This window comes from Plasmodium cynomolgi, chromosome 11 (assembly GCF_000321355.1).
Source record: "Plasmodium cynomolgi strain B DNA, chromosome 11, whole genome shotgun sequence".
Taxonomy (NCBI): Eukaryota; Apicomplexa; class Aconoidasida; order Haemosporida; family Plasmodiidae; genus Plasmodium; species Plasmodium cynomolgi.
Genome location: NC_020404.1, coordinates 61598 through 75252, shown reverse-complemented (window position 1 = coordinate 75252; position 13655 = coordinate 61598). Strand labels below are relative to the sequence as shown.

Here is a 13655-nt window from a genome sequence, read left to right as displayed (position 1 = left end):
TGTTATTGTTTTTTTTTTTTTTTTTTTTTCCAGTTCATCCCCGTGCTGCTGAACGAACTGCTAATTAACCAAGGGACGCCCCCAAAAACACTGATAGAAATTGTGAGTCACTGCATTTTGAGATGCAAATCGTTTGAGCGGATTGACATACCCCTGTCGGACATAGTGGGGAATTATTTGCAACACGTGGGCAATGCGAAAGGGAACAGGATCCTATATAACAGCACCTTGTCTATATTTTTAGATATCGGTTTTAAGAGCGTAGATGATGGAGAGAAGATGAAATTTCAAAAGATGCTAATAGAAAATGGGGCCCAGTTATCAGCGGACAGGGAAATGGGTATCCTTATGATGATAAAGTTTATCGAATGTTTGGAGATTCTAAATGACGAGAAGAATAAGAAGGAGATGGAGGAATACTTTTCGAGGGAGGGTAATAAGGAGGAGGCTGCATTGGACAATCAGATTGTCCAGTTCATAAAGCACATGAATGAATTTTTGGCTATACCGATATACTGCAAAAATGTGGAGGAAATAAAATTTCTTCCAAGTGATGTTATTAAGATATATAAGGACAAATTTCGAAATAGTAAAAATTACTCGGTGCAAAATCACATAAAAATGAAGAAGAATACGCTATACTTTTTGAGCAGTTTTGTGTGCAATCACAATCTGAGTTACGCTTCATACGTTATTTGCTGCACCGAAAAGTATGACGAAATTAAGGAGTATGCCAATTCGCTTCTACTTGGGAAGAAGCGATTTGTAAATTTTAATGACGCCCATTTTATAGCCACAAATTTGGACATACTGAAATATTTTGATAATAATATGTACCCAGTGCAGTATGCGGTAAAAATTTTGACTTTATTTCTGAACAGCTCTGAGGTAGCAATCGATAGGGCACACATACACACATTGATGAGTTATATATTTTTTTTCTTCTTCCACTTTGTTAATGATATGAAGAACATCCATTTTGAGACAGAGTTTTCCAAGTTTCAAGTTTTATTCCATGACAAAAAAGAGTTTGTAAAATTTTTAAATCGACATGGATACACCATCATCAGGCTGAAAAATGAAGATTTGAAAAAGTGTCTTTTCAGTTTAATGTTGTTCATTCTGGAAAAAACCCCAAATGAGTTTCTGCATGAGTATATTGAGTGTATTTTCCATCTCATTTTTTGTTACCTGAAAGGGTTGGATGAGGAAGGAACGGATGCTGACCATGGTGGTAGTGACAATTATGGGGTACTTACAGATATCTCTACTATGATAGATAAATTTTTCGAAAAGCTTCTCAGGGAGGACAAAATTAATATGACCGTGTTGGGAAGGGCATATACTTTGGCTTACTCCTTCTTTGACAAGCTGAAAAGGTTTAAGAGGAGGAGCAGCGAGTCCTACATACGGCATAATGATATAACCAGAGTTCTGTTCGCCTTGGAGAAGTACTTCCAGAGGTGCATGCAAGTGGGGGAGGTGGTAGGAGAAGGGGTCCAACAAACGGGGAAGTGCGTAGATCGTATAGAAGAAAATGTGGAATCGTGTGGTCATATGGGTAACTCTATTTCATCAGGACAAAATGGACTGTTTGAATTGAAGGGGAAGAAAAAAGGAGTTCCTTCAACACACAGAAAAGACATTCGAAAAATAATAGCGCAGAATGTTGAGCATTTATTGGATCAATTTGTACCGTTCGCAGATAACGCGTTGCTAATTAGTGTGGTGATTAAATGGGCCGTTAGCATTTTCGCCTCGGGGAGCTGTGAATGTGTGTACTACCCGCTGCTGTTTGAAAGGAGCAGTAACGTCGTTTTGTCAGACTTAGCAAGGGATTATTTGAAAGGGCAGAATAAGGAAAAGAAAATCTCGTTTGACGAGTACACCTTTTTTATTTCCAAAAAGTTGTTTCGCGTGAACGACGGGTGTGTGGTTCGCCCGTTTGGTGCTGCGTATGGGGAGGTAAGCGGCGAGGACGGTTGCGTTGATAAAGTTTGGGACGGAGGAAATTACGACGGAAGCAATTACGGCGAATGCAATTGTGAAAAAGGAAATTGCGAAGAAGAATCATTAAAGTACAGCCAAATAGCGCAACCCAGCTGGGTTGCCACACAAAGTGCAGACTTTGCTACCGAATATGCAAACACGCATTATGCAGAGTATAGGCTAGACCAACTGCACAATCTGCTTGAGTACTACAAGAAGATAACCTTTTGCTCCTTCTCCCATGTTGAAAGTGTCTATTATGCCCTTTTAATACTGGACCTATTTCTAATCGGGACGGTAAATCGTGAAAGGAATATGAAGGAGGATTACCTAGTTGTGTACTGCTCCGTTTTTACGCTGATTTTAAAGAGGCTACGTACCTTCCTGAAGAGAATCAAAAAGGAAGAAGTAGACGCGAACTTTAGGAGAAAACAATTTGAAATTTTAAAAAATAGCGAGAGGGGACTGTACACCCATTTGGTTATTTTAGCAAAGATAAGAATGCAGTTAATTTTAAGCAACATGTTGTACGTAGGCAATCACAAGCTGGTAAAGAAGGCAACAAAGTTGTTGACCAGAATATATATGCTAGGCAAGGAAACGCACGCGAACCTATTTGACGACCTAGTGATTGGTTTCAAGTCAGAAAATGTGGAAAAAGTAGCCGAAAAATCGAAGGAGGAGAGTTACGTACTATGCGCACATATGTACCTATTTGGCTACTTAATAAAAAAGGAAAAACAAATTGATGAGAGGTATTCCAAGGTTGTAGAAGTGGTTACGAATTGTTTACTTCACACACATCATAGCTATGTGAAGGAAAAGAAAAAAATTGAACAGCCCGATTTGTTGAGGTACTGTTTTAAGTTCCTCCGTTTGGTGTTTTTTTCGAGACACTTTGTACAGACATGGCTTCAAATGGTAAAAGAAAGTAGCTACTCAGAATTGCCCCAAGGGGGAGAAGATTGCGCTGTTCAAATTCGTTATATAGTGGAGGTCATCATGGAGATATTGAAATACGCCAAGGGGAATTTAAATGGCGCTAATATATGTTTAGTAAAAAATGTGTTAAAGCTGTTAAGCTGCTTACCCACGCTGAGAGATGATGGGATTAATGCCATTCTAAAGGAGGACATAAGGGACTCTGTCCATGTGGATAATTTACAAATTCAACAACTCTATGGTCGTTACATATCGCAGATGATTCTTCGATTAGAGAAAACCTATGCAGATAAGATAGCATCCGATTTTTTAAGTTCCATTTTGGACCACACGAATGTGAAGGAAAAAGGTGGAAACAAATTTCTGTGCATAATTTTGTGCTATGTTATAAATTACAACCCGTTTTTGGAACACATAAAGAGGAACTTCGAATCGATAGCGGATTTTTTCATTTCGCTTATCAAATTAAGGAGCGATATATATTCTGAGTACTGCTTTGTGGGGTTAAGCAGTTTGTTTTTTGCCCTTTCCGTTCAGTCCATTGTGGACATTAATGATGTGGAGAACCTGCTGAGGGCACTTTGGTTTTTAAAGGGAGGAAAAAAGAGCAGGGGAAAAGGCACAACTGTTGAAGAGGTCAATGGAGTAACTACATTTTCGAACGATGTAGAAGGGCTTGCTAGGACGAGCAAAATGGAGGCCTTCTCAAATGTTGCAAAATTGACGAAAGAGAAAAATACGCTTCTAAGGAAGGAGCGAAAAATGAGTTGCAACATTTTGGAGCAGGCAAAGGATTACCTTGACGATATATCCCTATTGGGTGAATCCAAGGGGAGAATCCCTAACCAAGAGGAATCGCATAAACAGGCGACGTTGGAGAATAAAGGCCGTAGCTCCATTGGTGTGCCTATCTCAATGGTGGAGAAGGAAACGGTGGAAAAATTCGCCGAAGGGGTGTACCGCACCTTCAGTGATGCGAATGAAAATTTGTTGTACAAAACGTATTTTAGAAAGAAGGAAAAAGAAGTAGATAATAATTTTATAAACGAAATAAAGAAGTTTGAAAGTAGAAAAGACTACGTCTTGAACAATGTGTATGATTATGTTAGTAGCGAAAGGAACATTGAATTAATTGGGCATTATACATCCCTGGGAAGGCACTGCTTTAACTATGTGTATGCCTTTCTGTTCATGCAGTACTCTGACTTGGCGCTGTACAGGTGCGACAAAAAAGTGAGGGATTTTTTCGCCCATGACGTGGGAAAATACGACGGCAGCGGTTTGGACAGATACGGAATGACTTACTTGTTGGGTAAATTAAGAGGGGGTAGCAATATCGACCAAGCTGGAAGTAGCGAGCAGGTGCACTCATATCAGTGCGTCCCCTCCTCTAGTGTGTATGATTTTAAGAAGGCTAACAAAAGACTCTGTCATATCGTAAAGGCCATTTGTAAGGAGCTGTTAGTACGTGTGATAAAAGCGCGGCACGAAATAATAAAATTAAAAATTTTTCAACACATATCGGTGGCAGATGTGAGTAGGACAATGAAACGGGTAGAGCGGGAGTTCTTACAAATGAATTTCAACTCCACCGATTCTGCTTGCGTGATGGATGCTCTCAACACTGAGCTGACCACTTTCGTCGCTGATAACCATAACGAGCTAATTAACGATGCCACGTTGATCTTCGTAACAGATATTCTTAAGAAGATAGACTTAAAAACGTTTTGCCAAAAAATGGGCTCCTTTTTGTCCTTCATTTGTGCCGTAATTGAGTCAGCCCTGATGAACAAAGAAATATGCATCACCTTTTTGAACACATTTAAAAGTGCTTGTGTTAGGTTTTTTTCCGAGTTGGGTATCCCGCAGAGGGGTAATCACGTCGGTGTTGGGGGTAGCGGATTATCCACTCTGAACAGTGCGGGGAGCACCCAAGAGCAAGGGGTAACTCCCCCAAGTGGAGAACCATGCACAACGAAGTTGCATAGTAAGAAAGAAGAAGAAACCCCTGAGGAGGATCACCCACGAGGAAGTAGCCATACGAACGAAATTATACAAAAATTACTGCAATATTACCAAAAATTTGAAAGCAAAAAAAAGGTAGAACTATATTTTAGAGACTGCCTAAATAGTTGCATTCTGTCATCGGAAGGTCTCGGCTTCCACGTCAAGACGTTGCTGCAGTTTTATATACGTAACAGCGAAAAGATGGAAACAGATTATACCGACCTGGCAATACCAAATGAGGGGAAGGACGATAGTTACACAAAAAAGGAATTATTTTTTATCAAATTAGTAAAGTATAATAATTTAGAAAAGGAAAAAGAAATTTTAGAGAAAATAATCAGCAACTATGAACATTTAATATACATCGAAGAAAGCGTCAAACATATTTTTTCATTTTTATTTGAAGAGAATAACGTAGGTAAGTTTATGTTAAGTTCTGTTTCTTTTGTAATTGTGAAGTTACTAGATAAGTACGAAGTGTTACTAAAGGGTAATGCATTTTTAAATGTGCAATTTTGCATAACGGTTTTTTCCTCCATTTCGGAGTTTATTTCCAAGCACATGTGTAATTGTTACTTGTCTTATATGAACGATTTGGTATACTACCTGGTGCACAGAATTCCGTTCTACCATTATGTAAAATTTGTACACTGTACGTTGCTAGGTGATCATTTCGAATCGACTCGCCATGTTAGGGATGTGCAGCAGGCCAGAAATTACTGCAGTGAGGTAATACTTTACTTGCTGAAGAAGAAATACCTTCTCGATTTGGATGATGAGAATATTTTCAGGGACCAAAGGAGAGTAGGTGATATAAAGCAGTATGAAGATTTAAAGATGGTGCATGATGTGAACTTCCAGGTGAAAGAATTTATCGGAGGAGGCAGATTCAAGGAGATGGTGGAGCAAGAAATAGGAGGTACACCATTGGGCTGTGAAGATAGATATTTGGAGCGTGCTGATGCATCGAACTGTCTACCCCTTTTAACCTTAATCGGTGAACTGGTAAGAAGCCCCACTATAGTCGATCAGGAAGTAATTTTACACCAGAAGAGTGATACAGAAGAAAGGGTAAGAAAGTATGTTGAAAAAAAATTAACTTTACTTGGGTCGAACCATAATGTGGTCATCTCTGCACATCTGCGTGAGACAGTGACCAAAGTTCTGACAGCCGAAATTGTTTCCGTGTGCAAAAAGGAAATGGAGCAGAAAAAGACATTCGAAGAAGAAAATAAAATGATGCTAAAAAAAATGGAGTCCAAATTAATTGCCACAAGTTTTATAATAAAAAATATGAAAAATATTGATAATAATTATTATAAAGATGTCTACGAAATTTTACAGAAGAGAAACATTTTTCACTTTTACAAATTTTTTAGTGAGTACGTAGAACAGTTCCACACCTTTTTGGATTCCACCTTCACGAAAGATAAGAAGGCATGCTTTACATCGATAGAAAAATTTATCGATTTCTTCATTGACATGTATAAGTGCGAAAATTGTGACGAGTTGGAAGGAGAAAATGTGGAGAAGTTTTTAAATCTCTTCTACAAGATAAGGGACTTGTTTAGGGGGGCCAGAAATGGGGAAGGTGACCTTTGCTTTTTCTCTATTTTGGCGCTTTTAAAATGCCTTACTTTTATGCTCTTCCTTTTGGTTAGAAGTAAGGCGAATGGGGACAAAATGGAAAACGTGTCCGTCAATCTTCGAGTTATTGTAAAAGGGGTTCAAGTTGATGAGGGAGAGATTTACACCCTGTTTAATGAGATTTTGGACGCCCTTCTGGATGTACGCGAATTTGAGTTGTTTCAGCACATGTACCTATTCGTTTTTAATATTCCCTCTACTTATTTGGAAAATTTTAATTTTGTAAAATTATGGAAGTGCGTCCTTTTTTTTATAAATAAATATTTCCATAGCTGTAATGAGAGTGTCTCTAATTATGACAGCAGTTTATGTGTCCACTTCTTTAAGTTGGGGATGTGCCTGTTGTGCTATTTCCTGTCTAGGGAAGATGACATGAGGACTTGGCTGCACCTTTTCAACTATCAGTATTTAAACAGGCTCTTTAAAATGGAGCACCTCCATAGCTTTCGATTCGAAACAAATGAGGAGTATCGTCAGGAGGATATCGTTAACGGTATGCGCTTTGAAGAGGCGAGGGAAGCACAAGGTGGTACAAATAATAAATATTGGCGAATTAGGCAAATTGGGCGGATCGAGCGACGTGAGCGAAGCGGGCGAAGCGGTCAGGATGACTCACAAAACTGCGAGCAAAATGCGCTCCCAATCGGGGAAGAAGCGTTTTTTTCCAATCACATAGAAAAATTCATATGCCTCCTATTTGAGGTTAGCAAAGAAAATGTGAGCATTTTAGCTGTACTAAAAACATTTTTTCAATTCCTTTTTTGTAACAAAATATTTTTGCACCAAATAGGCGAGTCAGACATGTGGGAAAAGGTATATAATTATATTTACCTTTCCATTGTGAGAAACAAAGCGAAGAAAGCATTTGACCATTTGATGGACATACTAAACATACTTTTGTGTATGTACAACTCTTACGGTTATAAAAATGAGCGCGATAAAGAGATATGCTTGGACATAAAAATTAAAGAATTTAGTTTTGGCCTTTTTGGTGAAACTGCGAAGAGTGATAATGTGAGCTCTGGCTTGCCCACGTTCCTGTTTATCACTTTTTTTAAGATACGAGAAAAGTCCAAGTTGTTTGTGTTTCCCGACCACGTCACTCAGAATTTGCGGTATTCCATAATGCTCAATTACCCGCACTTTTTTTTGTGAAGACTATGTGTGGGTTAATTCCCGCGGCTGTTGTTTTGCATGGCCCACATTTGGTCGCGTGGAAATGGTGATTCTTTCGAAGTATACACCCTCGCATGTTTTTTTGGCCCCTCCACATATGTATGTATGTACGTAGGTAGGTATGCATGTACGTATGTACGAATGTATGCATGTACGTGTGTATGTATCCCTCTTGTCCCTTTTTACCCTAGTGTGCATATGCGTGGTGCGTTTTGCGGATACGTTTGTTCCTCTTAAAACCGACCTTATGGCGCTTTTGCGCAAGTCAAAAAGAACATTCGTTGGGATATGTAGTACTGCTTAAACTGTGATCCATGTGGGATACGAAGTTCAGTCGTGAGTTTCACATCATTTCAAATGCTAAGATTACGCAAAGAGCTATTTGTGTGTCATTCGAGGAGGACTTATGCCATCCGTTTGAAATGAGAAATGGTAGCGAGGTGAGCGCCTTCACAAAAACGGAAACTCAGAGTAATGTTAGAATGGGCCCCGCATTAATAGGAATGCAAGAGCAACTGTGTGGACATATCTATCCCCCACGGTGCATATTTTTACGCACGCTTAAACGTGTTGGCGGTGCAATTATTAGCAGCTGTAGGGTTCCACTTTATGGGGAGGTGGTGCACAGAACAACTTACAAGGATGTTCCTATTTTGGGAAAAGAGCTTATTCGAAGTGGTAGCACATACGGGGTTCTGTGTGAGAAGGCAAAGTAGATTTCGTGGGGGGGATATCTTCTCACGTGTGATAGCCTTTGAGGCAGATACCTCTTACACGTTTTATATGGTTCCATAGGGAGGACATTTTTTGGCGGGCTTGTAACAACGTACCGTTCATCTCATTGTAATTCATTTTTGTGTGCCCACAATGTGGCTGTACCTTTTCATCTAGGGTTCACAACTGCAGTTATTCACCCTTTGACGAAGCGGAAAATTGACAAACTGAGGACTTTTTTATGGAGTTATTTGGTGAACCCATTTTTATTTTATCATAATGTTAATTTTTTAGCTGTTACGTAACTCCTGGGGGAATTTACAGTCCTAAATAGGGTTACCATTTTTGACATGTTTTTTTTTTTTTTCCCCTTCCCCAGTTCTACATTTTGGTGGTATTTTTTTGACAGAGTTGAGAAAAAGGAATTTTTTTTATCTGGTGCAGTTCCTCTTGTGTGCCCCCTCCCCCCCAAAGCTCATTGTTGTGTTAATTTTTTTTAAACAAAAACCTGTTTTTTAAGTTTCACTCGTTTTTCTATTCCATGCTGTATGTTTTGCGAGCGACTTTTCTTTTTAATTAACAATTTTTTGCAGTCAACAGGGGAATTTTATTTATCCGTGGATTGCATAAACTCGGTATTATTTAATGCATATTTTATATACGCTGATGAGAATAGGCCTTTTTTTTTTTTTTTTTTCGCCTTCCCCTCATCAATTCTTCCATCATTAATCACCTTTTGATTGTTTTAAAATTTCGTGTGACGCTAAATAGTTTGCCCCTTTGGGTTACAATTACGTATGCATAATTTGGTAAATTATGAAACCATCATTCGTTTTGCCCCTCGAATTTGAGATGTTCTTTCAATATAAGCACATCCTTTTTGTGATAATTTTTTTTTTGAACCTCTTCTTTGTTTGTGGAAGGAGTGAATTACAATTTTCTGGCATTTTTTTTTTTTTTTTCTTACATGGGGGATTATTTTTATACATATTTGTGCGAATTCTTTTGAGAGTATTCCCACATTTTGTTCAACTTGGTGGGGATTTTTGTTTTTTTTGGGGGGTTTCTTTCCCAATATTGTTCCCCTTTTTTTTTTTATCTTCACATAGTACATCACATCGACGTCGAAGTCTACCTCTATACACAGTACAAGGCAACCGTAAGAAGGTAGCTCCCTCTGCTGAGTAAGTAGCCATTTATAGGAAAAGAACCATGGAGGAGATAGAGCTACATATTATCAAAAATGAGATAATAAAAATAGGAGATAAGCTAATAGATAGTGACGACATATTTCATTTGTGTAAAAGAATACAGAGGAGCAGAATAACACAATGCATTGAAGCCATTCTGGAGTGCATTTTTTATATGCCAGTGAAGATAGGAATATATGCAACGATATTGGGAATAATAACGAAGGATGATGAGAAGCTGAAGCTGCAATTGTTCTTGAAGCTAAATCATAATATAGAAGTTTTTATAAAGGATAATTCCCTGCACTGCTTATTATGGATAAGGTGCATAATCGCCTTAAGCTGTTGCCATGTGTTTCCATTTGCTCAATGTTTGAATTTATTTAAAAATTTGTACCAACTGTGCATCGAATTGTACAAGGAAAAAGAGTTCATAAAGGGAGACAACATCCTGTACTTGTTTTTAAGCAATTTCTTTTATATATCCAAACAGATATATGATGAGAATAAAGAGGACTTGGATAATATGCTGACTAGCTGCTTCGATTTAATCGAAAAAAGACAAGAACACATTGATAACATAGACCTAGACAATAATGACGTGGCGACCATCGAGTATATATACATCTACATTAACAGTGTTATACATAGTGACAATTTTTATGATAGATTATTTTATTTGAAAAGTGCATTGTACAATTATGTGCAGAATAATTTAAAAAGCGTGGCTACGCATAGGTTCTATCAGAAGGAAATATTTCAAAATATATTTTTAAAGAAGGAAGGTTTGGAGGATGGTTTATCTGGTGAAGAAAAGGAGTCCGATATTCACAGGGTTGTTCTTCTGGAGAATGGAGATCACGATGTGGATGGAGGAGTGGATTACGCTTCGCAAAACGATGTAAGCAACTCGAGTAAAGACACTCCTGGTGAGGCATCACTACAGAATTACAAGAAAAAAGAAATAACCCTTCCAATGGCCATCGAGAAGTGTACAAATGTAGAATTCTTTGCCAACTACGAATGCGCCCAGAGTATCTTCAGTCTGCAAATTAAATTCCAAACAAAGCATGCAGATAGTAAAAACATGCATGACGTGTGGTTAATGCAAGAACATATTTTACACATCATCCAACTGTATAACAATAGCGTTGAATTCAGCTCCAAAGTATTAGGCGTGTACGTTCAGCTACAGAGCAAATTATACAATAATGTGTTAATCGAATGCATCATCAACAAATTGTTATCGTCTTTTAATAAAAAAAATTACTACTTTTATATATCCCTCGTCCATAGATTATTGTTAATAAATAAAAATTTGGGAAGTGTAATTATCAGATGTATCAAATTTGTTTTGAAGCAAATTGGGAAGTTGGACAATGAATCCTTTTACCTCTTCATGGAGCTTTGTCTCTACATGCTGTCCTACTTTGCCTACGAGAATAAGGTGCTGAAGAGCAAGGAGAACTTTTTTAAAAGGAAGTATAACGACATGAATAAAATTCTAAAAGTGCAGGAGGAGAACCTGCAGAAGATGGGCCTCGAGAAGGGGGGGGAGACCCAAGAGGGCGAGGAGCCCGGCCAAAACAAGAAGAAGAGGAAGCGGGACGAGGGGGAGCCAAACGAGCAGCTAAATGAGCAGCTAAATGAGCAGCCAAATGGGCAGGCAAACGAGCAGCCGAATGAAAACACCAATGAACAGCCAAATGAAAACGCCAGTGAACAGCCAAATGAACACCCCCAGGACGGCGACAACCACCGAGACAGCGCCACCGGAACGAAGAGAACCCCCGTCATCCTGAAAAAAAATGAAAGCACCCTGAACGCGATGAAAAACTTGGATTGCAAAATGCCCTTCTGCATTGAAGCTGACATGAAGTACAGCTCGGATGAGGAGGGCGATGATAAAGACAATGAAGATGCGGATAACGCGCAAAAAGACGAAAGGGATGAACATGAAGAAGAGGAGAGTGACGATGAAGAAGATGACGCAGAAAATGATCAAACGGATGGTATGAAACACAGTTTTGACGCTCAGAGTTTTAAGGAGGAGTTGGAGAATCTAGACATGGGAGATAACTTAAAAAAGTTCACCAATTTAATGTATAGTGTGAAAAAAAAATATTGCCGAAAGTGGACACGAAATTTTTATTTTAAATCATGTTCGTTAATATATAAAAACGAGTTAGAAAATTTGATTCCCAAATCGGTTATCACCTACTGCAACAGTTTTAAGTGTGATGTCAATCGTCAGCACGAAATTTTTCACGAGTATGCCATTTTTAACTCCATTTTGAAGTACTCCATTGACGAGATTAACAATATAGAAGATCAATTTTATGACATGAGCAGAGAGGACGATTATAATAACGATGTTGAGCAGAAGGCTTTGGACAAATTTAAAGATTCAATTAATACGTTTATTCAAACGTTTTTTAATTACCTAAATGAAAAAACGTTTCTGCCCATTATTTTGATAACATAGAAAAAAATATTCAGCAATTGGATAACCATTCAAGTACTAATTTGGATGGCGCCATTTTTAACAGCTACATTTTTCCAAGTGATTTTACAGATAGTGAAGAGCGTTGGAACAGTTACAGCATTTTAATTTTATTTTTCAAGGCTCTGATATTTTTTGACTCTTCAAATGTTTCTTCTTTGAAAAAGACCTTCAAAAATCATTTTTCGAATTATAAAAATTCGGGTGTACTTACATCTGAGGAGCAAATGCTCCAGTTCGAAATAGAATTATTGTCAATCGTGTACGCTTACTTTAACAACTCCATTTTGTTGAACGCTGTTGTGGCGATTTTACTTGAGAACGAAATCGTCCAGGAGTTGTCCGTTATGCATTTTATTTTTGCGAAATTGGAGGATTCCAGCTTAGGTGAGTATGCGTTAGGGGGCCTACGCCTGTATTGGCCTACGTACGTAAGCACTTGCTCTTTTTTATTCACTTCTCCATGTTCACCCCCCTTTGACCGTTTTCCATCCCTTTTTGCAGACGAATACTACGTGGTGAGACTAATTTACGAAAGCATAGATAACCTAATCATAAGGAAGGAATGCATGGACGTGGAAAAGAGCAAGCTGAAGAGGAAGCAAACCAAGAACGAAAACGAAATGTTAATAAAAGAATTGGAGGATAAAAAGAATGAGCTCATTCAGAAGGTTTTTCTTTTGACGAATAAAACAATTTTCATGCTAAGTGAAAAAATGATAAAATTAAAAAATGAAAATAATGCATACATGAGCAAGGAGCTGTTAAAAGAGTCCTTGGTGTTTTTACGAACGTACGCCGATTATGTCGATGCTGACCAATTTTTGCAGCTGTGCCAGGAAAACAGTTTCGCGTCAGAACTGACAGAATTAGCAACTATTTTTAAGTACGCTAGTTTGAAAAAGAAGAACATCGAAGGAAATTAGGACTCGCGTTTTACATGCTTATGTAATTCGTAACTTAGTAACAATTTGTCATGCTTTGTGCATAAAAGGAATAAATTATTCCCTTTTTCGTGCATGCTCTTTTTATATTTGTTTGTGAAAGAAGCCCATGTGTAGGAGTTACCCCTGGGCTTCCCAAGTGGAAGTTTACCATTCCACACAGCGCAGCTGCACGAGGCTACAAAAAGTGGGTGACTTCACTTTGTTATTTATTTTTATTTTTTTTTTTTTTGCGCACCGATTGGAGTCTTACTGAAGGTGCGACTTTTTGGTGATTACACAATTTTTTTTTTTTTTGAAATATGTATTCATGTACATATAACACAACACATCGATAAAAAATGCATAATTGTTAATGCTACTAAATGGTGAATTAAAAAGTTTTACCCTCTTGGGGGTATTTAATTTAGAAAAAGGGGCAAAGAGCCACAGGAGGGGGAGTAGGATACTTGAATGTGGGAAGCGAAAATGGAACTAATATGCAGACGCTGCGAAAATTTTTGTCATTTCATCAGACAAATGAGAATTCACCAAATGGATTAT

General features: G+C 38.1%; 2 protein-coding genes across 2 annotated transcripts in view; both read left to right on the top strand.

The window, feature by feature from the left end:
• PCYB_111110 (hypothetical protein) overlaps positions 1–7740 on the top strand; it is a gene marked incomplete at both ends in the record, with an annotated part of 7967 nt that extends 227 nt beyond the window's left edge. Inside the window, one exon of the mRNA XM_004222989.1 lies at positions 34–7740. Within this exon, the coding sequence (XP_004223037.1) occupies positions 34–7740 (7707 nt within the window). The remainder of the gene's footprint in view (positions 1–33) is intronic.
• A 2112-nt stretch (positions 7741–9852) lies between these two features.
• Positions 9853–12150, top strand: PCYB_111100 (hypothetical protein; the record flags this gene model as incomplete). The annotated part of the gene is made up of 1 exon (XM_004222988.1): positions 9853–12150. A coding segment is annotated over one exon (2298 nt), but the record flags the coding sequence as incomplete, so codon positions are not given.
• Positions 12151–13655: the final 1505 nt, after the last annotated feature.